The sequence below is a fragment of the Drosophila grimshawi genome, unplaced genomic scaffold (assembly GCF_018153295.1).
Source record: "Drosophila grimshawi isolate 15287-2541.00 unplaced genomic scaffold, ASM1815329v1 contig_1367, whole genome shotgun sequence".
Lineage (NCBI taxonomy): Eukaryota > Metazoa > Arthropoda > Insecta > Diptera > Drosophilidae > Drosophila > Drosophila grimshawi.
In genome coordinates this window covers 12,188,124-12,212,702 of record NW_025062889.1, presented here as the reverse complement: position 1 = coordinate 12,212,702, position 24,579 = coordinate 12,188,124, and the positions used below count along the sequence as shown (strand labels likewise).

At 36.8% G+C, this 24,579-nt stretch overlaps 3 protein-coding genes and 1 long non-coding RNA gene across 4 annotated transcripts in view; 3 read left to right on the top strand and 1 right to left on the bottom strand.

Annotated features, from left to right (window-relative positions):
• Window positions 1–8,747, bottom strand: part of LOC6561225 (GATA zinc finger domain-containing protein 7) — a 31,395-nt gene extending 22,648 nt beyond the window's left edge. The window contains exon 1 of the mRNA XM_032734341.1: window positions 8,431–8,747. Coding sequence (XP_032590232.1) covers window positions 8,431–8,448 — 18 coding nt within the window. The 5' untranslated portion in view covers window positions 8,449–8,747. The remainder of the gene's footprint in view (window positions 1–8,430) is intronic.
• Window positions 8,748–13,735: 4,988 nt separating this feature from the next.
• LOC116805032 lies at window positions 13,736–15,397 on the top strand. Its single transcript, XR_004364984.2, has 2 exons — window positions 13,736–14,255; window positions 14,917–15,397. It is a non-coding gene; the product is annotated as an uncharacterized LOC116805032 (long non-coding RNA).
• A 2,716-nt stretch (window positions 15,398–18,113) lies between these two features.
• LOC6560756 (protein TsetseEP) lies at window positions 18,114–19,336 on the top strand. The gene is made up of 2 exons (XM_001986543.2): window positions 18,114–18,587; window positions 18,686–19,336. The coding sequence occupies exons 1-2, from the start codon at window positions 18,219–18,221 to the stop codon at window positions 19,151–19,153; spliced, it is 837 nt and encodes a 278-aa protein (XP_001986579.1). The 5' UTR covers window positions 18,114–18,218; the 3' UTR covers window positions 19,154–19,336.
• Window positions 19,337–20,690: 1,354 nt separating this feature from the next.
• On the top strand, window positions 20,691–21,559 carry LOC6560755. Its single transcript, XM_001986542.2, has 2 exons — window positions 20,691–21,075; window positions 21,174–21,559. Exons 1-2 carry the CDS (start codon window positions 20,725–20,727, stop codon window positions 21,438–21,440), a joined length of 618 nt encoding a protein of 205 aa, XP_001986578.1. The 5' UTR covers window positions 20,691–20,724; the 3' UTR covers window positions 21,441–21,559.
• Window positions 21,560–24,579: the final 3,020 nt, after the last annotated feature.

Below are 24,579 nucleotides of genomic sequence, written 5' to 3'. Positions count from 1 at the left end.
ATACTTGATTCCTGTTTCTGCTGTTCCTGTGCGCTGGTGCATTTCCTCACACACACATACAAAATATACACGACTCACACACTCATTCGCAGAACTATAACGAATTTTGATGCATTTCCTGGGCGAACGCTCGAGCGCGCACGCGAAAAATTTATGTGCAATCTTAGAAAAATAATGATTATCTTTTATTTTATGGTTGAGCTGGTAGCTTTGCCTCCTGGATAGCAAGCCATTGTGTTATATTATTGTAAGCGGTAAGCGAGTCGTAAAAGCGCATAAGCTTCTAAATATTTAAAGCCATTTTACGACGGAGTCTCTCAAACACGTGAGAGCCACAATTATGTGGTAAATGGGCAGCAAACCGCCCACAAATTGATTGGCAATCCACGCCCCAAAGCACACAGCTATTTGAATGAATGAATGCATGTGTGTGTGTGTGTAGAAATGTGGCATGTAAGTGAGTGTAAGTGAGTGACTCTCGAGAGTCATTGATTCATTCAGTCACTTGAGCAACTTATTAAGCTGACTAGCTGCTACAGCTATTCCTCATTTGGGTTGATAAAAACATTTCTCTATGCGGGCTTTATAGCTGTTCAGGATTGCTTAATTATGCAGCATATTGTTGAATTTTTGTTGTTGCTATTGTCGTTTGATTTATTCAATGAGCTGTCTGCATAACAAAAGGGCAACAATGCGTGGAACTTGTCAGGACAAAGCTGCTTCCCGTTAATGGAGTGAACTTAAGCCGATTGCAAAGTATTAGAAAATTAAATGAAATGAAATGGTAATATTTATTTTTGATATGCTCTAATTGGACTGGAAATAGGCTAAAATTTAGGTTTATTTCAAGATAATTTTCAAGCAAAAGATTTGACAGTAAGTAAGAGAACAGCCTTAAGGTCAAGTTTATTAACTTGATATATTTTTGACTTAATTATGTTCAAACGCTTTAAAGTAAAATATTTTGGTTTGGATATTTAGTAGAAGCGCTGAAATATGATTCATGTTGGTATTTAGTTAAACTATTGACGTTATTAATTACACATAAAAACGGATTTTTGACCATGCAGGTAACAGTTATTGACAGAAAACTAATTAAAAGCCGAAGTAAGATGAAAAGTGTGCGAAGGAAATTAAGTAGAAGGAAAATGCTTTGTAAGATTTATTGTTCGATAATATAAAGGAAATGAAAGGAGTTCGATTTTATTCCAGGTAAAGGAACATAAATAAGCTATTTTAAAATGTTATTTCTGATATATAATAAAATTTCAGATGATGTAATTATACAAACTCATTGGAATTTCAACAGTTCCACAAGAAGATAAGCTCTTTTATAAGCAATTTTCAAGTATTTTGATCAACTTAACGGAAAGTGGGCTTCAGGATTCATTGACAACTCTATTTATATTTCTTTCAATTTTCTGATAATATTAAAATTAAAATTTTTTTTTAAAGTTATTACGCTAATTAAAAAATAAACAATTGATATTTAAAAGGTTGACACAAGAAGATAAACCCTTTGTCAAATTCGTGAAATATGCCTTGATTCTAAAATGTTTCTTGTTTTTTTAATTTTATGAGCAATTTTAAAATGTAGTTTTCAAGTATTTTAATATACTCACATTTTCTTGGCATTAATGGTGAAAGATGTGCTCTGGAGCTCGTGACACGTATCGCATTGGCATAGCAGGATGTGGAGGTGTTTGGAGGGGTGTAATGATTATGAAATATGTACAGCAGGCAGCAGCATCCTTAGCATGCCTGTTAGCCGCCGCCAACTAACCTTACCCTTAACGCAAACGAATATATATGTGTGTGTGTGTGTGTGTGGCGCGTGCAAAACTTTCAACGGATAACGTCACTCAAGTACGCATTCGGGCATCACAAATGACGTAATGTATATGGTTAGTCAAGGCGTCGTAGCGCAAATGGTCTGATAAATTTACATAACTAATAGAAAATGTTGTTAAATTTTAAGCAGTGGCTGTGTTAAATGCAAGACGCAAACTGCAAATGTGGCTGCCGAATGTCAACCATAAATTCCAATTAAACGCTGTGTAAGTGAAATGCAGCAGCAGCCATGGATTCTACGCCCCCCGGCGCGTCTGTTTTGGTTTTGATTAAGTATACGCCCCGCTTTGGCAACTCTGGCCTGCAGGCATCCACAATGTGGTTAGCTTACCAACAGATCTAGTGGTAGCATCAGCATCAGCATCAGCACCAGTTCCATTTTCATTTCAATTTCGTATTCCAATTCATTTGGCAGTCGATGCAATGCATTGCGAGCCATGTTTTTTTCCCCCGTTTCTATATATTTTTTTTGGCAATGTTTGAGTTTGCGTTTAATTGTTTTATTATCCACAAAGCGCTGGCCATCGCGCACACAGACAACGCCCTTTCTGCACAGCCCAACTCAGTTGAGTGCCCAGTTCTTGGCGCTGCTGTCGTTGACCTCGTTGACTTTGGGCACATTCTGCAGCTACTCATATATCCTGTAGATATATCCGTGCATACATATATATATATATATATATATATATATATATATATATATATTTTTTCTCTTTTTTTCGTACACTTGTCGAAGTCAGCGTCGCCTGCTGTCTGATATACGAGCGTGTGGCAAGTTTCTGGCTGCTGCACAAATTATGCCAAGTGCATACTTGAGGCGTGGCCTGACAGCCACAGCAACAGCAGCATCTGCAGCTGTGGCATTCACAACCGCACACAGCTGTTCTTTGGGCTACGTTATCAACTCTTAATAATGCCACACTTCAAGCGCAACGAACCTATGGCGCCTGCCACCAATTTTAATTAACTCTATAAAATCACATTACTCTTTTGCATTCTGCATGCCACCATTTGTTTGTTAACCTTCTTATTATTTGCGGAAATCATTGTAATTGCATTTTCTTGTTATTATCATTTTTTTCGATCGGGACATGTCCGATATACAAAGAGGTAACTTAATTAGTTAATGAAGATAACTCTCAACAATGGATTTACCCAACTGTTACACATGCCAAGTAAGATTTTAAGCCTGGCCTTAACAAGACATTTAGCTGACACATACACACTATAAAAGTTGTTCAACAAAACCGATCCCAAAAACAATCCAAGTCAAATTGTGGCATCTATGCTGCGGTCTCGCAACAACTCACATGAAAACAAAATAAGTTTATGGGCATGCTATGAACTTCGAAGCAACACAATTCATTTGTTATACAACAATCAAGTACTTAAATCGCTTGGAATCTAGAAATCAATGTTGTGGTTTCCTTGATAAAGTAAGGCAATGAAAATGCTTGCAGCAATTGGCAAATTAGTTGGACTTCTTTTATTAGAAAAGCAACAGTCGGGGCATTAAGATATTATGTTATATTGTGGTACTACATTCTAAAGATTCTATACGTGTATGCAAATTAGAAATTTGACAAAGTAAAGCAATAAAAATGCTTGTAGCAATTGACATAATAGTTGGACTTCTTTTATTAGAAAAGCCTAAGTCTGGCAATTAAGATATTTGTTTTATATGTGGTATTAAATCCTACAGATTGACTATGAACAAAGCAAGTCCAATTTATTATTTTAGTAAGATTTAATCAAAAGTAATTTGCAAACTCAATAAAACTATCTTTCTATTGGAAGCTTAGTTACATAAATTTGAATCTTTTGTTTTCACCTGTTAAAGCTGTCAAGAAGCTTTTTCAGCTATCCTGCTCACTTTGCACAATATCTGCTTACACCGAACAAGAGCTATTTAAACTATTTTGTAGTCATGCAACAATTACTTGGATACATCACGTTGCAGCTGGTGTGTGTATTGCAAATGAAAGTCTGTGTTCGGCCAGACCGGAAAGTGTGGCAAAAACTTTGTGTGTTTTGAAAACAATGGTAGAATTTACTTTAATGGTCTCGCATGTTGCGCATACTTAAGACAGGCTCTTCAGGTGGGCAGGCTTTGAAAATGGTGTGCGTGTTATGTTTATTAGTTAAGGCAAATGCATGGAATACATAAATTTAGGCAATCTGGTCACATAACTTAGGGCCGGGGCCCAGGGCACGTTCACTTCAATACAGTTGACTTGTCAGCGTGTTAATTTGCTAAATAATTTTCGAATTTCTGCTGAAGCGAAGGCGGAGGCTGGACAAAACAAATGGCACTAACTCACCGAAAGAAAAACACTCAGACACACACAAACGGAAGGTTGACACGCCCACTTAGCCAGGAACTGGTCAGTTCAGGACAAGGCCGAGGCGCAAACGTGCCAAATATGCAAGCAGCAACAAAACAAACGAAGTTGGGGTAGAAAGGGCTAAAGGACCAAACAAAATATGGGGCATCCAAAGAAAGCACATCACCATATATGGATGAGAGTTTGTGTTTGGATGTGCTTGAGTGTGTGGATGTGTGCCTAATTCAGAAAGGATACAACGTGGGAAAAAAAGAGAACTGTTTATGATTTCCTAACACGATTTCAGTAGCTTTCACAATTTTTGGTATACCTTTGGCGCTCGTTTATTTGTTTTGCTTTGCTGACTACGTGAGAAATATTTTGTATTTGGCTGTAGTTTTTTCGTGGCGGGCGTTGAGTGGCTACGCTTAAAAATGCCTTGGCAGGACATGTTTCTACACACGTTCATCAATTAGTGCTGAAGATTTAATTGTGGCACGTGTGAACTTAATTAAATGGCATTAGTTTTGTAATTGTGCAGACGGGCAAATTACACACATACACATACACACACACACACACACGTACACCTATAAAAGTTTGTGTGTATAGGTATATTTATTTAATTGGTTATGCGAGTGCCAACCAAAAATTTTGCAATTTAATTGCATTACTTTGTATGCAAACGGATTTGAATTGCAATTATTTTTTCGAGCATGCGTGCAATATGCAGTTTTCAGTTTTTACGAATATTAATATACATTCATGTGATGTGGCTTATTCGGGGACTCCTAACCCCCACCAACAATAAGAATAAAAGGTTTTTATATAATTCTGTTTACGCTTTTACTTTAATTAACAATGTGCCCATAAAGTTGAAAATTGCCAGCTGCACTTAATTAACATTATAATTGTCATGGCAGTCACAACAAACTTTTCTTGCATCTTAATGGGGCTTTCTAAGCGAATGAAATATTCCGAATAAAAAGAAATTTATGTAAATATACGAATAATATTTAGGTATGCTTGCAGCTGTAGTTTCTGCCAATCAGTTGGAAATATTCACACAAATGTAGTATAATAAGGTTAAGATCTGTTTTTAGATAAAGTCGAAATCAATTGGAAAAAATTAATACCAGATATACAATTTAAGAATTGTTCAAAATATTGCATCTTTTTATCATTCTTTATAAATCGAGCCAATTTCTCATACATATACTTCAACATTAATAATCATTCATATGTCAAATATTAATGTTTGAAATATAATTGTATCTGTCTATGCCCGGGGTTTCAAAAATGATTCATGTGTCCTTTCCCGGAAAGTGCTTTAACGGAAACATGTGTCGAATTTTAAGCATGCAATTTGCGTTTGCTTTTGTTGCTTTGAATTGTTTTGTGTGTTGCAGAAGCCACACACAGTGTTTTGTTTGGAGTTAAGGCCACGACTGCCAGCCAAACCGAAATTAAAATGAAAGCCTAAAGAGATGCACTTCGCCTATCACGTGCGGGCCTTACTGCAACAATAATACCAATTAACAAGCACGCTTGAAATAATAAACATTCGAAAATGTTGCGCACATTTTGGTCAGCGTTTCGGTTAGGCAATTTTCTGTGGATGCAGGTGGTGGGCGGGGAGTTGTTGGTAGTGTTGGTTGGACTTGTTATAAAATTACCTGCACAACAGCATTTTGGATGCAAAATAGCTGCCTAATTCATTTGCGCACATACAACGTGCTGGCATTTGTTGTTGTTGTTGGTTGTTGCTAGAATGAGGCCACGTTTTTGGGTCTCTGACATTGCACTTAAATAATGTAAATATAATTTTACAGCTAGACAACGATTTAGTTTCAAAATATTTGGATGCATTCCATGCGTGGCCATTTTTGTCTATTATGCCATTAGTTTTTTGGGGTGGACTCGCCCAGATGACAATAATAATTTCAGTGCACAATGTACTAAGCCATTCAATGGACTAAAACATGCAACAAAAACAAGCACAATTTGTGCATATTTATGTGTATGTGTGTGCCATTGTAGGTATATTAAATAAATCACAAAGTAATTAAAACAACATGAAATGCGAGCTACACCTTTTGCGGAAGCAACGTCCCTGACTTTCTCCCCTTACTTGGCAGCCTAACCCCATCCCTTGCACACCTCAACACCTGACTCAATACGCGAAAGCACATACACACACACACACACACACACCCCTACACTTGTTTCCGTAGCTTCCGCTTTCTATTTAGCAAACAAAACAGAAAATGCGACCAGCGGACTAACAACACCAAAGAAATAAACCAAAAAAAAAAAGAAACAGAACAGAAGAAAACAGAAAAGTAACACCAACAAAAACTGGCAACTGGGGGAAATTGGGAAACAAGGTAAAGAAAATTTGCGCAACGAGATGCAAAATAAACTTAATTTACGTTTATTTACGTTGACAAATGTTTTCGAAGGAGTGCAACTTTTAATTGCAAAATTTATTTGATTTGCCAACGTCTCCCTCTGTGCATTGGGTGGATGCTGTCTGTTTGCTCTTTTGGTGACGGTAAATAGATAACGCATATATATTACGTCATTTCTATCAAGGCATCCATATCCAAAGAGTTCAACATGAAATTCATCGTAATATTTTGCATTGAATTTGATAACTGATTGAATAAATGAGCCATGATTTAGAAACAAAACTTCACTGAAAAGATTAACTAAAATATTCATACTTTTCGTTATCTGTCAACAATAAAAAGAGTAAATGTTGATTTTTACGTTGTGTTTTAATTGAACTTTAATTTGTTCCCTTTGACATGTTGCGGTCTTGAGTTGCATTCAATTTTAATTGCTGCGGCAGACACACAGTTCACTGTTCTTTTCAGCATGACCGCTTTTTTATTTGGTGTGTTTGTTCTGGCAGCTGCAATGGAATTCATGTTGCCAGCACTCCAAATGGAGAAATGGAAAATGTGGCGTTTAGTTTGAACATTTTTTGGCAGCAAACGCAAATTGCGGTGGATCAGGTGAAATGGTGCACTATTTGTGTGAGCGAGTGTGCGTGTGTGCCAAAAAGTACGCCATAAAATATGCGCATAAACACATGCATATTGCATAACAGTACCAATTTTTTATATTATTTATTTTGTGTAGTAGACTTTTCCGTTTGTTTTTTTTTTTGCACAACTCTGAAATATTCAGTGGAATTCATGCAACTAAGCAACAACTGTGTGGTGCATGTGCCAATTGCTGTCTAATTATTTTTTTTATTCATCGTTTATTGCACTCACTACTGGAAAGCTGGTGTGAAATTGTGCAGTTCTGCACAGCCCTTTGCTGCTATCTATTTTCCTTTTTTCGCAATCTCTTTTTTCATTAAAGCATTTTTGATTTCTAGTTTTGCATATTGTTGTTAGCAGCTGGCTTTTCTTGCTTCTCTACCAGATGAATGACATTTGCCGCTACACACTTTGTTGTCAGTTGTCGGCTTCCAGCTCTCAGCTCAACTCTGATTTGGGCCAAATGTGCTGGCTGTTTGTTTGAGTCTGGCCTGCTTTTTGTTGGACAAAATGTCGAGTAGAAACACTAATTCGTATCCATTCCAACAATAAATGCGTATATGCATGCATGCTCTCATATACACAGACACACACTTCTTGTTGGATTTTCAGCTAATTTTTAGCCAACTCAAGCTAAACGCCTTTTTGTTAATTTGCAATTTTCTAACCATATCCATGTATGTGTTTGTGCGTGCACAGCAGCTGCTGCTGGTTTTTGTGTGTGTGTGTGTCCATGTGGATAGATGTCCGACGGCTTTGTTAGTCAGCAATTCGCTTGATGCATGGCATTAATTCAATTTCTGTTTGCATTCTGCCAGCACCTGCCATTTCATGTACCATTGCGCCGAAAATATGCATCCCTTATTGAAATGATTTTTTTTTGTACTAAACCTAACTTATTTAGCTAAATAATTATTTCTTCAATAGAGTTTTGTTTTAACCCATTTAATAAATGCTCATTGATTTCTTGTGTATAGTTTAGCTTTAATTATCACTTTTTTTTATGTCTATATTCAGTATACATTTAAATAAAATTAAGCTAGGTTTCTCTAGCTCATTTGGCCAAAAAATCAAAATTACTTATTTTCTTTCTCACTTAATAAAACGTATTTTCTTCATGCAGTTTTTTATTTGATTTCTGATTTCCATAATTTTATGCAAGAAGCTTTTGTACGTGTTTTGGCCACTACGGCTGTACTTACCAATGTCTTGGATACCATGACGTATGTGTGTTACCGATTTGCCTTGTCCGAAATGAAGAAACTTCTGCTAAAGCTTTGCTTTAGAGTATACGCAACGTGTTCAAAAAAAAACCGTAACTATTTTTTTTGCAAATGTTTAAGTTAATGCTTTTTACAATTATATTTCCACTCACACGTTTGCGTCGTGTGATCTTTATTTGAATATGGAGTTGGAATCGCGCTCGAGTTTTTTGCGGTATGCTTGGAGTGGCGCGAATGAGTGGCCAACAAGTGCGAGTATGGCCATTTATAATGCTGCGCTCGTTGACGCAGCGCAGCGCCTCAAAGTAGGCAGCGACTTTTATATTTATATAAAAAAGTGCTGCCGTCTATTGTTAGCCATGCCACCTGTTTGCGGCTGTGTATGTGTGTTTGTGTGTGTGTGTGGGTATAGCATAGCGCAGTTGTCACTGGTAACCCGTCACATTGTTAGTGGGAAAAGCCCTTAGCCAAATGCGAATTTGTTGCTGCCAACACGCAATTATTTAATGCAATACACGAGTAGCAGCTGCTCTTATCTCGCTGGCTATATAAACGTCAGCCAATATACAAGGAATCTGCATAGTTTCCATGGCAAATCGACTACGCGCTGATCCAGCGAGCAGGCGCAGTAGAAAACAAATCAACTCATTTAACTTCAGAATAAGCACACAGACACAGACGAACCTTATTAAGGAAACTGTAGTATATAGGAGGGACTGCTGCCGCTGCAGTGGCAGCAGCTTACTGGACAGCAGCCCGTTTGCTTATCTATCACACTGGAAAACACACATGCACACTCATAAATATACATTGCGTTGCCCCTATTACGTAGTTTGGAAATATTCCGCATGCTGATAACATTTGAATTTTGGCTTGATTTATGAGGCATAGCTTGGAACACTGTGGCGAGTTTATCATAACTACGACGCGTAGCGTCGACGCAAATTTAATCACTTCCGTGCTAATACTTCAATACACCGCACCCTTTGTACTGCCACCTTTAATTCAAGCATTATACCACACAAATAGTTATACGTATAATAATTAGGAATTCAAATTATGTTGCATTTTGATTTGTTTCACAAAATTGTTGTATATATTATTCAAATCAAATCCAATCGAATTTGCTTATCGAATGCATGGGAATTCATAGCTTTTGTTTAAAGTGCGTATTGCAGTCTGCAAATAAGTTTTCAAAATCCATTAGAAAAAATCTATGTTTCTTTTCTTCACAGTCAAAAGCTGAACTTACGCAGTCTTTATTTAAAGTTTATTTATTGTACTTAACATTCCATTCAATTCAAATATCGACTACAGAAATGTTTTCATCTTTAAGTACCAGGCGTGAATCGAAACGGTGTTATTTAATATTTCGTATCATTATCTCATTTTCAAATTCTGTAACTCAATTAGGTAAGTTTTTAATATGGTAAGGCTTGCGGACTACAATCAGTTTTGATAAATATATTGTCAGAGCACAATACACTCACATAAAACAAACATATACATCAAGTAGAAGCAATTATGAGAAACGCTGAAAAGTTAGCAACTGTAAGTTTCCATTGCTGCTAAATGAAAATATATGACATACCTTTCAGCATTTAATTTGATTGACAACTCACTTGAGAATTGCTCATTTCAAAGGAATTCTCGCACACTTGAGCCATCTGTCAACAGTGCAAATAGTTTACACCTCTTGAGCGGTATTCCGGGCCCTCCCGATGTGATAAGTTAGGTAAGAATATTAAATAGTTGACAGTTATCGCAGCTGGAGCTGTTGGAAGTGTGTGTTATTTGTGTATGAGTTTCAGTTCATTTTGTATTTCGAGTTTCTAGCTGGGAATTTAACTGGCTGCTGCTGGAGTTGCACATAAATATTTGATTTTGCTGACTTTTATTGCATATACAGTTTACGTCGATGAAGCCGACTATAAGCTAGTTATAAATTCTTAACCTTTTTTTTAATTTAAATGTGAGTCTCGGACATACCAACAACCAATTAAAAGCATATGCATAAATATCGGTATTCTGTGCTCTGTTTTGTTGCCTTTATAGTTGTATATTTTTGGGCCAATAACATATTTCCTACCACCAATATTTTTAATTGATTTCCTTTTGTTTTGCGGCTTTTGCTGATGACCAGGCTTACTCTATGGCAGCCGCAACATTTGACATTTCACATCGCGCATCATTACCATTTTTTTTCTTATTTGTTTACTCCTGAGTAAATGCAGTTGACATCTTAGAGACTCGTTTTCTCGACAGTTTCTATTTTTTTTTGTATTTTGGCTTTATTGTTTTGAACAAATAAGTTTAAAATTATTTAAAAATTATTTCTTTTGATATGAATGAATATAAATATAACATGTTTTATAAATGGAAAATATTTTAATTCAGAGTATAGCCCCTAAAAATATGTTATTGTATTTAGAAGTTTCTTAAAAGAAGATTTAAGTTGTCTTCAGAAATTTTAAAGATAATTTAAATTTTTGATACATATATAGATTGCATTTTTTTTATATAAACAAGAACGATTAATAACAATAGCAATTACACGCAACAGAGGCAGGAACACATCTAATTTTTCACCAAAGCTTAAAAATGTAATTAGAAAGTATTCTATTTCTTACACTCACGTCCAGACTGCTAGTTGCTAAGTTGTAGTAAGGAGCAGGCAGTAAGCCACTTGGCAGCTGGTCATGTTGTGTGCTTAATGTGCAACAAAGCGAAAGTTTTCATTATAATGCACCTGTCTGTATTCGTTCCATCCGCAGCTGCACTTTATACCAGATGCCTGCAGTCAGTTTCTATTTGGTAAGTTGGTAGTATATCAGGTTGGCGAATAAAACTTGAAGTGCTTTTACAATAAGCTGCATTTAGGGACACTTTCCGCTTTGTCGGGCGTTGACAAGTTCATTATATTTTTCATGCCATTATCTTAATTAATTTCGCAAAGCCAGCCGAATTGACTGAATGCTCCGCTTGCTGGCTATGTCTGCTATATATATATATATATACATATCTTTTTTATGTGTTATCTAATTTCAACAAGCATATAATCTTTATAGACAGCATGACTGGGACGGGTAATCAGCGAAAATTGACGCACATACTTTAGTGAACAACGCCCACAAGACATAGAACACATAAAAAACTATTGGCTGTTGACTGTTGCGCTTGACATTTACATACAAAGCAATTGAATAATTGGTGTACGTGGAAGATACCGTGTAGATTGGTTTACCTGGCTTAAATAACATAAATCTGTATTTTCTCTTAACTAAATTTGGTGTTGAATTTCCATGGTTAACACAAAAGAAGACATCGAACTTAGCTCATTATTGCTGTTACAGTCTCTATTGATTAATTGAGTTTACTCATAAGGTCAAATTTAATTTAAACTAAAATCAAACAAGATATTCGAATGGATGAATTTGGCCAGATCTAAACTTTTAAATTCTAGATCGACGGCGACCAAATAATAGGAGTAACATAGAGCAAAAAGCTTCCCATTTCAGATATTTTTTTTGCATGGTATAGAAAACTGTGTGAAACCGCCAGCAGGAGTTGAACGATCATCAGTGACTGCTGCGGTTGCTGCTGTGTCAGTTGCTGTTGCTGCTGCTGCATGTGTTGCTGGATGTGGCTGGGTTGCTGATGCCCTTCAATAATACACAATAAGCTGCTTTATGGCTTGCATAGCAGACACACCAATATTGATCACGCGTTTTAATTGAATTTCACGCGCACTCATAAACTCGAAGCGTGCCACAGCGCTGGTAAGTTTTATGACCACCACCCAACTAAAATTGCGATTTCTAATTCTATTTCAGTTTCCATGTGTCTGCTTGTAACTTCATTTCTATATGTATTTATGTCGTTGGCTCCTATTGATGGTCGGACAACAGCCAAGCCAAACAGCAGCGACAAGCAGCCCACAAGCTAGCCACATTCATCCACATCAATTTACTTCTATCCATATCCATCCAGTTACCATGATGGCCTGTTTAATTGCGGGCACTTCTTGTTATTGCAATCGTAAAATCTTTTGTTATTGCAACACAACAATTTGCGTTGTTGTGCTTCCGCCCGCATAGCAGTTGACTACACATAGAATACTATATAAAAATAGGAGTGACATCAATGCGTATACGAAATGCGAGTAGTAAAAATAATTATCGCAAATTATATTGGCTTGCCCTTGGTTCATTAGAAATTATACCACGTTTGTCAGCTGACGGCTCTTACCTAATTTTATGACATATAATAGCCTTTTTTAATAATGACCTGATAGTTATAGACCTATTAATTGGGTATCAGGAACTAAGGAATCTTGTAATAACAATCAAAACCCGCTATAAAGGTGGAAAATTCTAGATGTGAGGTGTTAAGCAAATTGATTAAATTCTATACACATATTGGGCATAAATTATTAATCAAACTAATTTTGTTAATAAAGTATCTTAATTTATAAAAGATAATTTCCTTTTTCATTATTTAAAATCAGGAAATATTGCAATGCATTTTATCTGAACAGTTTATGTACATGCTAAAAATTTACCAAGGCGAATTTATAAATAATAAGATTAATTATATAATTATCGTAAATAACAAATCAGCGCAAAACATGCTACTTAGCTGTTTACTACTACTTAGCTATCGCTTTTATCAAAAATCAAAACAGGAAAGTCGTAAAATACACTCACAATTACTAAACTAATTATACCTTAAAATGTGAATTCCAAATCACAGAGTTCGAGTTCTCAAAGGTACTTTACTTTTTCTAATAATAAATATCACTTCATATCACACCAGTTTATTCAAACAAATAATTTTGAATGGAGCTTAAACGAAAATTAGTTTAATCAGTTGAAAATAAAATCACACCGTGATAAGAGGAAGTGATGACGAAGTTGAAAAAGTCTACACGTTATAAATTAAAAAAATAGTCTTAAATGTTATCGTCAGAAGGGGATTCCTAAACTCTGCAGTTTAATTTTGTTACAAATGTTTCTTTAGTTACTGGAGCGAGCAAGCAAGAGATCAGAAAAGAAAAACAATAATTACTACGGAATCTAATCTTGAGGTTGTAAATTTCATTAGATGTCCAGTTTTAAAGTGTTATTAAACCGTATTTTCATTGAGTGTTCCTTGAAAATAAAATGGTAGAACTTATCGCTAAAGTGCTAGTCTTATTATCGGTACATGATAACGCAAATCGCATGTTCCTCACAGTACTAATTCAAAATATGCTGTTTTAAAATTGGCTTGACAAAATAATGCCATAAGTGAATTGAATTCTAATCAGACTTCATCATAACTGTGAATTAGTGAGTCACTTTGCTAACTAAAAGTTTAGGTTAATATTGTGTAGCTAAAGGACAAAAGTGCTTGATTATCCATTTTGGGTGCCAAATAACAATTTGAGGACTACTTAAAGAGAGTGAAACCGCCCGAAGCTCTGGCACTCAGTTGTCAGTTGCTTAGTGCCCTGATGTCTGAGAATTCATCAAGAGTTAACTCAACGTAACTCAATGTCGAAAGAGCGGTGATGCATTTGCCACAACTCCATTTCCGCTGACAGCTCTTCCAAGTGGCAGCCATGGGCGCCCACTGTGGTTGCAGGCGCAATCGTTATGCAGTTCCAGCTTCAGCATCGGCTGTATCTTAGTATGCAGCGATGTTTGCTTTTAAGTAAATAAAATTAATCATTTGCCCGGTAGACCGGCTGCTGCAAACGAGATGGAGCTCGACATGCATCAAATAGCGCGGAGCGCTGAAAATTCGAAAATTGAAAATGCATTGTAAGTACAGGCAGCTGCTGGCCAAAAGGGATGTGAAGAGAAGAATCGTTGCTGAAAAATTGCTGGCATTGTGCAAAAATGGGAATGAATTACGCTTATCTTTCCAATTTGTGGGGAGGAAAATGAGGAACGAGACACAATTGAAATTCGTATGCGCATTTTGCCTGCTGTTTATGAGCTACGCATTATATCAAGTGCCTCTCCATCTATCTTAACTTATTCTACCTTGTTTTGATTCCCTCAATTAAATTTTCCAATTAGCCAGTGGAATCGAATATTTATTATCATTTCTACGAAATTGTTCAAGAACCGGCGATAGTCTCGCAATCTATTGTTATTTTATTTGTTCTCCATAAAAACGAAGTGATATTTCTGAGAATTTTTTTTATAAATAAAAATTCGTTCAGATTGCTTAGTCACCCACTGAATGCATAGACGGTTCACCGGTGTCGATCAATTATTCACGCAATTGATAATGCCCGACAAATGAATTGAGTTGCTTAGTTCAATAAAAATACAATTTGTAGATAAATTGGAATTTGAATTTAACTAATCGAAATAAATGTTAGCAACTTGACCTACATTTGCTGTTCTGTACCCTAATAATTTGCATATTGGGAAAAACAAGTATAATTATATATCTATTATTTTTTCATAATAGGGCAACGATGATGTGACAGTGATGTATAACATTTCCAGCAGTACCCGGTGTTATTATGGCCAGCTCTCGCATAGCATTGAAATGAGGAGCATTCACAGAGGAGCATTGCACGACCACTATGAACTGAAGACAAGGCCTATGTCCACTGATTGTCTGATGTCCACTGTTGTCTGATTCGACAACATCGACCAAAACAACTGTAACTGCCAGCGAAGGCACTGACGTGGCTATGAAGTTTCAGTTGCAACCACACCTGCTTCATATACAACCACATATGATCTAATCACAAGTCCTGCAGTTCCAGACAATATTTCACTAGCTGTGCCTACGACGACGTTGGACTTACGGTTACGCTCACAACCTCTTCAGCACGAAGCCTGAGCTCTGACCTCAAGAAGTTATTAAATTCATCGAATCACTAGCTTCCTGGATTAAATTTATTGTACTGGTCAAGGTCATCATTAAATATATTATAAACTGACTGACATTGGTTATTATTGGGAGGAAAAGTTTTGTAATCTAGTCGCCGTTAGTGCAAAAGTGTTTGACCTAGATTAGGCTCACTGACAACTTTTGTATTAAACTTAACTAAACCAATTGAACTTTTGTAAGTGTAACATAATTAACGGCTGCAGGGTGATCAGGTCGGCGCGATGCGGGAACTTTACTGAAAATTACCCTGTAGTCTGATGAGCTAAGCAGCTGCGTCTTCTTTTTTTGTTTATTATTATCCGATTGTTATGAATAATCAGCAAAAATATGTTTAAAAAAATGTATATCCGAAATCATAGGTAAATATATTTTATTTTGATGGTAACAGATACATACAGATCTTTAAAAGGATTGCAAATGTTAAAATTTGTTTGTGTTAGTTGCAATTTTTTTGTAATTGCCAATTCCGTTTTGGGCCTGCCAAATTTATTTGGTTACTTTAGGTCCGATAACCTACACATTTAAGTAAACCGTTGCTATCTTTTGTCATTAAAATTTAATTGCGTTTGTTTTTGCTTTTGGTGTTGATTGTTATTATGGTCGCTTTTCTTGCCTGCGGCATTGTTGTCACTGCAATTAAAACAAATTAGAAATGTGGGCGCACACACATTCATTTGCACACACATATATATGCACACACACAGCCCTTTGCACACTCTCACGCACTTGTACCCCTAAAATCTAGCTAATGACTGTCGAGAGTGTAGGTGCGTGTCCTTGCCGCAGGATGCAGCTAACGGCTGATTTAAGTCGTTGCAAAGGTTTACTCTTCAGTGTATATGTGTGTATGTAAAAAGTGAATGCAATTCGAGTTCTGTTTGGGTGGTTCAGCTTCACACAAAGAATGCAATTAAGATATGCAAATTAGTAGCTGCCACGTCCCTCGCTTCTTTGTTTCGCATATCAGCCGCTGGAGTTAAGCAGACTGATTTTGCAGCACTTGTGGTAAAAAATAAAGTAAGAAAGAACGGCATCTTTGGAACGCAGAAGATTACATAAGTTTGCATACCTGCTGACATATAAATTTAATTATAAATTTAAAAAAAAACGACTGTTTGTTTCTCTGGAAGCTATTGTATAAAGTAGTCCCATGTAGATAATATTTTTTCTCAACTGTAAGATTTGCTCAGAGCGGCAAGCTATATCGAATCGCCTAGTGATGCTGAATAAGAATATATATAGACATATATATAGAAAGGATAGGAGACTACAATATTTTAATATCCTCTTTATTAATAATTTAACTGAAATTTATTGAAGACACTTATTCAACACCGTCCCTAGTTCAATTTTAGTTCTTCAAAGCAGACTTAAGGTCCAAACTCAGATCGAAAAATAGAAAGCCTTTTTTCTGTCTGTTTTGTTTTTAACTTGTCTACTTAGGGTTTATGTGCTAATGTTAAGTTTGCTTGAATAACTTTAACAAATTTGAGTTGCTTTCGTTGACGTTAGTGAACGTAAGCCTTTTTTAAATTACTTTAGCCAAAAAAATGTATGTGGCGCAATTAAAATAGCACATATACTGAACTGCTAAGCAACGGTGTTTTTTATTTTAAATTTGTCATTTGGTAGAAACGAGTGCTTAAGTGATTTACAATCTGATAACCATTGACTTCTTTATTGTATTAGTTTTTTAATTGGGGCACGGCCCCTGCACGCGGCATGATAAGCGACTGAAGATGACACACATATAGATAAGATTTAATATTTTGAGATTGATCATTGACCCTCACCATTACAAAATTATTATTGTGTGCGTTGGCGGCAGCAGCAACGAAGCTACAATCACATTAATGATCTATATGTATTTAATTTGTCCCCTGTGCGGCTTAGCATAAATAGTTGTTGTTACATATGCACACTCTCTAAAGTGTAGTTTAGCTGCAGCAGCCGGCCCTTAGCTCTCTCCTTCTCTCTCTCTTTCTCTCGAAAAAGGGCACTCGCTAAGCCGCCGGCGTCTGCAGCTTATTATTCGTTTTTTGCTACCGTAGCTGAGTGTATTCAACCCTTTAATCAACAATCTGTTGTTGAAAAGACTAAGCTCTGTCCTCTAGTCTAAATATATTGAATAAAGTTTATATCGTTGAAATAACATCGTGTTATTGATTGAAAATAAAGCTATCAAAAAGCTGATCGCGCAAACAGTGTGTAAGTCTAAATATTGCATAAAGAGTTTGCACAAGAGTTAGAAACATTTTACTGAATATTTGTATTTCAATTGTGATCATCCACAAAAGCGCTTATCGAATATCAGCGCTGATAAGCGAGCTTACCAATGGCAAAGACTGAAGACATTCACGTGTTGATAAGGAACTAAGGAAAAACAACAAACTTAAATGAGCAATTCTTTGTATGCAACAAATTCCCCAGAAAATAAACACTTGATTGATTTCAGATAAAAGTTAAAAATAGTACAACTCAACGTCAATCAATGTCAACAATTTACAGAAATACTTAGACTCAAAAAGGTTGTGCGATTTAACAAAGTACACTATTTTTAATTAGATTAAGATTTAGGAAATCATAAGACTTGTACCAGCTATTACATTTTTGATAATCATCATTCATTTGAGATTTAAAAATTTCTGTGACGTGGTGTGGGGATTAGTCGGCGAATATTAAATTGCTTCCAAGCAAAGTGTCCGATAAGCGACAAGACTGATATTTTCAATTGATAAGGCCAAGCCTAAATTTACAACCACATTATTTTCACTTATAAATATCGTGTCGGTTCCATATTTCCACAATAACGAATCCGACGCTCACAGCGAACGAACAACTCAAATCAAAAAGTGTTAAAAGTCTACAATATGTATACAAAATTGTGTGTCCTGCTTTTGGCCATTGGCCTTAGCCAAGCGGTGCCCCAGCTTGTGATGCCAGAGATTGGGCTCATGAAGTTCATAATGAACTCCCGAGAAATAAGCCAGAGTAATCCAGGCCGGTCGATCGACTGCTTTAACACCTACATACCCCTAATGAATCAAATTGCCGAGGACTACAAGGCTGAATTTACCCAGTGCCTGAACACCGCCGATGCATCCCGTGAGGGCGTCGATGAGAGCACGAAGGGTGACCGCACTGATATCGATAGCACTGCGACCACCGCCTGCGCTGCTTTGTCTAAGTGCAGTGACAATACTGGATCCGTTGACTACTTTGAATGCTACGCGAATACGGTAAGTTGAGTACCCTCTTTATTCTACTCATCTTCTTCGTGACACACATGCAACTTACGTAATTACGAATACTTTACGTGAACTACTTGTATTTTCAGGCTGGCGACACTGCCAAGACCATGTACACGATTTCAGCTAACTCTGGAGAGCTGTTGGCTGCGGTGCAAGAGGAATTCCGTTTAATTGATAACAATCAATACAAATGCACCAACGCATCAGAGCGTGTCTATGTGGAGAAACAAGCTGCCATCTTTGAAGATTTCGACAGGTGTAACAAGGGTCTTGAACCATTAACCACACCAAGTCCCACCGATGCCCCAACGACTGCGCCTACCACTGCTGATACGACTCCCGCTCCAACCGCCGCTGAGACGAGTGCTGCGCCAACCACCGCTGAGACGACTCCTGCTCCAACCGTCGCTGAGACGACTGCTGCGCCAACCACCGCTGAGACAACTGCTGCGCCAACCACCGCTGAGACAACTGCTGCAACAGAAGACAACATGCCCGAGGAGGATCTCAAGCGAATTGTCAAGAACATGAAGAAATGGTTCAGGAGCTCTTAGACTCTCAAAATAAGCAAAGTGCCAATATACATATATAACACTACGTAACAATTTAATTAAACATAGTATTTGAAACAACTTGACTTTTCTAAACCAACTAAAATTCTTTCAGTAATTATACTTCAACTATCTTTTATTATGTGGTATTCAATAAAATTGACATAATTTAACACGAATAAATAATTTAACTGTGTTTTAAATAACTAATAACAGTGGGATAAAGTATCTTTTCTTTTTCTTACAATCTAATATATGTATTTACTTCGAACACCTGGAAATCCCAATAATTTGCTAGGTAAGAAATTGACTTACTTAGATTATTTACTTTTGCCTTTTGTTTTGCCTCCAATAACGTATTTAAAAAATAATATTTGATAACAATGGACTTGCAATTTGTTAAAACTTGATACAATATCAATCTACAATCGCATTGATAAGGTACTTGGAACTGTACAAAATCAAAACTAAACCCCTTGATATCAACGATTATAACAACAAGAGAGAACGTTTCAGTCGGGCGTAACCGACTGCGAAATACTTTGGCTGTAGCCAAGAAATACCGATCTTTGAAGCAGATTTTTAGTATGCATTTAAAATTGCGGTAGACCCAAAAGCCCATATCTATCTATAAGCCTATATATATCTACATGGTAGATATAGGCTTCTGTGTGTTTGACAAAAATTTCTCAACAAAACCCTCCACGTGGGAGCCGACTGGTAATATCATCACTTTGGTTCGCAAGGTACTGATGCTAGCTAAGATCTGTTCCCTGAATTTGGGACATGGTCTTCATACAGAAATGTTCTTTGCAAAGAGCATATCATGGTTCGAAGTAGGGCTGGACTAAGGTGTAATGCGACCCGTGTCGATACTCAACCTGGCTGGTGGCGGAGTATATCGGAACATAGTTATTTTTAATATGCGCTTAAATCAAAGTGTGTACCAAGCTAATTCTTAATTAATTCCACCAATAAATTACGAAAAAGTTTATTTTATTTAAATTGCATTGTGGTATTTACTCAATTCAATATCATTACCGAAGTGCTCCTGAACTACTTAGGGACAAATTATCATATCTCATTTAATTTCTAGCAATGTCGATCGATTTGCCGTCAAATAATAGTCTCTGTATACTTTTTTTTTTAGATATATTTCTAAATTATTCAATTTGCTATTTGCTCGCAGTTTTGTCAAAATTTTTAATTGCATTACATTTTCAAGGAAATTTTGTGAAATAACAAAACTTGCGCCAATGTTCAAGATTGTGCAAGTCATTTGTGTTGGCATCAAATGAGTTCTATAAAGATTGCTAAGAAGCTGTGTGTGGGGCTATTATTTAAATTTACATTGTTTACACCACACTTTATGAGCGTCAGCTAATGATAACGTCGGTCAACATTGATACAACAGTGATTGCTGTCATAATATGACCAGTTTACAACAAATACTGCACTTTTTTTTAAGGATAGGATCACTTAAATATCGAGTCGGTTCCATATTTCCACAATAACGAATCCGACACTCACAGCGAACGAACGACTCAAATCTAAAAGTGTTAAAGATCTGCAATATGTATACAAAATTGAGTATCCTGCTATTGGCCATTGGCCTTAGCCAAGCGTTGCCCCAGCTGGAGATTGGGCTCTTGCAGAACTCCCGAGCAATAAACCAGAGTAATTCAGACCATTTGATCGACTGCTTTAACACCTACATACTCCTGGTGAATCAAGTTGCCGAGGGCTACAAGGCTGAATTTTCCCAGTGCCTGAGCACCGCCGATGAAAACCATGAGCTCTTCGAAGAGAACATGAAGGATAACCGCACTGAGATCGATAACACTGCGACCGCCGCCTGCGCTGCTCTTTCTACGTGCAGTAACAATACTGGATCCGTTGACTACTTTGAATGCTACGCGAATACGGTAAGTTGAGTACCCTCTTTATTCTACTCATCTTCTTCGTGACACACATGCAACTTACGTATTTACGAATACTTTACGTGAACTACTTGTATTTTCAGGCTGGCAACACTACCAAGACCATGTACTCGATTTCAGCTAACTCTGGAGAGCTGTTGACTGCGGTGCAAGAGGAATTACGTTTGATTGATCACAATCGATACATATGCACCAACGCTTCAGAGCGCGCTTTAAGGGAGAAACAAGCTGTCATCTATGAAGATTTCAACAGGTGTATCTCGGGTCTTGAACCATTGGGTCCCACCAATGCCTCATCTTCTGCTCTAACTACTATTATAGATGATGCAAACGACGATGAATCTGATTAAGGGATGAAGAAATGGTTTGAAGAAATCGCTTAAGCACTATTGAAGTTTATTATACCATTTGCAATGCTTTCCTAGTTCTATAGATTGATTCAATAAAAATATCATTATATATAACAGAAGATACAATATATTTTTAATCGAAAGAATTATATCCCTTATTAGTTCTTAGTTTCACATTAATTTCCTTATAATATAAAATTGTAAATTTATAACTTGTTGTTGATATCACAAAATTCCAATATTAGCGAGATCCCAGAGTAACGAGGTCCCAAACTAGCGATCGATCCATAATATTATATATATTAATTTCTTCAACTATTTCCTTTCCCTCGGTCAAAGCATAAGCTATAAAATTTGATAACTGGAGTTACAGATCACTATGACTTAATATATATATTCCAAGAAGTCTACCTCAATACCTTTCGTAGACATCGAGGATGCCTTCAACAATGTTATCCCAGATGCAATAACTGGAGATCTGCTGGACCTGAATTGCTCACTTGCAGGATTGTGAAGTCTTCGCATGGATCGTCAACTCTTTCCAGGTACGTCAGCAGAGGAACACTCCAAGTGGGCGTCCTGTCACCCATCTTATGGAAAATAGCCCTCAATAGTCTGCTGCGGGACATGGATGGATGCGGTTGACAGATTGTTGCGTATGCCGATGATGTTGCGGTTATCTTCAAGAGAAAGTACCCCCAAACTCTATGTGACCTAATAACAAATAAACTAAAAATTGTATCATCCTGTGTAAATAGTTTCGGGCTAAGTGTAAGCCCCACAAAAACAAAACTAGTTCTCTTCTTCAACACAAATTATATACTTGTAGGAAATCCATTGGACTTAAGTGGGGTGTGTCTACTAATATTGTCCGATGGTTGTACCTGTCAATCATTAGATCCCTTCTCTTATATGGGGTTATAGTATGGTGGCCTTGTTTAAAAAAGCAAACCACTCAGAAATAGCTTAACAAGGTACCGCGATAAATTAGACACTGACACCATCTTAGATATTCCACGTCTGGAATCAGAATTCACAGTATGGGTCACTCAGAACACGGGCCATGCCTCTATTCTATTGAAAAACGCAGCGATTCTGATAAAAACGGAGTACAGTGTGCCAGTAGTACAACTCAATACACCCTTTAGAACATACTTCCCCCTGAGGGAGGAATGGACTCACGCAACGCCCGGTCCACCAGTAAGCGTGGCTTTCTACACAGATGGCTCAAAGCTCGAAAGTGTTTCCTCTGCACAGCGTAACATCCAGCTATCCTTCAGCCTACCGCGACACTGTAGTGTCTTTCAGGCAGAAGTAATAGCCATAAATTACCTAAAGAGGTCCAAAATTAGTTCTTATAACGTAAATTTATATATTGATAGCCAAGCGGCAATTAAATCTATCTGCGCGATGACGTCAAACTCGACTTTTGCAACAAGCTGTAGCAAATCTCTACACCAGATGGCAAATCATCATGTTATTAGCCTAATCTGTGTGACTGGTCACTTGACTCAAGAGCAATTTGTGCAGTAACCGGTCACTGGTTAGTGTGTATTCATGCCGACAGCCTTCAAGCACTCAACAATGATTTGTGTAGAAGCTGCAGAGACGAAGAAGATGTAGAATCTCCAGAACATTTTCTATGCTTCTGTCCTGCATTTGCGAGGAAAAGATGCGCCATACAAGGAAGTCAATTCTTATGAATCCTAATTAATTTCATAAATACAATTGGCTGGTCTACCTCCTGATTCGTGCTCACATGATTGCATTTGAAAGGAAGTGAGATGCATACGGTATCACAACGGTTTTTAAATAGCCTACCTAAGTGTGTCGACTTTGGTCAGCAACCGTCAAACTTAACATAACTTAAGCTAGGCTTTTGTGTATTTTGGGAGTAGGCGCAGTCAAAACAAAATGTTGGAAGAGTTTGCTAGTAAGAGTTTGCTAGAAGAGGTAGCTGTAGCTCTGAAATTACGGAAGTTATAGGCTTTTATTGTTTTTGGGGGCGTCAGTGGGCGTGGTACCAAACTGTTTAGCGGAAAGTGTTCAAATTTGGTGGTTTTGGGTTTTGGTTTTATCGATTTACAACAGGTAACGATCTTTGAAGGATATCGCCAGCAACATACCAACCAAATCTGACAGTACCCTAAACATTGTGGGAGACATGTGTCTTTATCTCTATGCCATTATCGAGTTGATCGATTTCCTAGCCTCCCGGTGGCATTCCAATTTTTACACTTTGTCTGACGCGGGCACAGTATATGTTCAAAGTTTCAAGTCTCTATCTCTAAGGATGTCAAGAAAGGTGTCAGACCGACAGACATTGCATAAAACTAATATACTATGATACTTTTGGTATCAAAGTATAAAACTATGATACCTTCCGTTTCAAAGTATAGAAATAGCAACTAAACTCTTACGTCGAGAGTCTTATACAATTGCGGAATTGGAGTTCATCTAGTAGCGATCCTTATCAATTACTATCTCAAAACGCCTGTGACATTAATAATTATTTTTAATATGCGCTTAAATCAAAGTGTGTACCAAGCTAATTCTTAATTAATTCCACCAATAAATTACGAAAAAGTTTATTTTATTTAAATTGCATTGTGGTATTTACTCAATTCAATATCATTACCGAAGTGCTCCTGAACTACTTAGGGACAAATTATCATATCTCATTTAATTTCTAGCAATGTCGATCGATTTGCCGTCAAATAATAGTCTCTGTATACTTTTTTTTTTAGATATATTTCTAAATTATTCAATTTGCTATTTGCTCGCAGTTTTGTCAAAATTTTTAATTGCATTACATTTTCAAGGAAATTTTGTGAAATAACAAAACTTGCGCCAATGTTCAAGATTGTGCAAGTCATTTGTGTTGGCATCAAATGAGGTCTATAAAGATTGCTAAGAAGCTGTGTGTGGGGCTATTATTTAAATTTACATTGTTTACACCACACTTTATGAGCGTAAGCTAATGATAACGTCGGTCAACATTGATACAACAGTGATTGCTGTCATAATATGACCAGTTTACAACAAACACTGCACTTTTTTTTAAGGATAGGATCACTTAAATATCGAGTCGGTTCCATATTTCCACAATAACGAATCCGACACTCACAGCGAACGAACG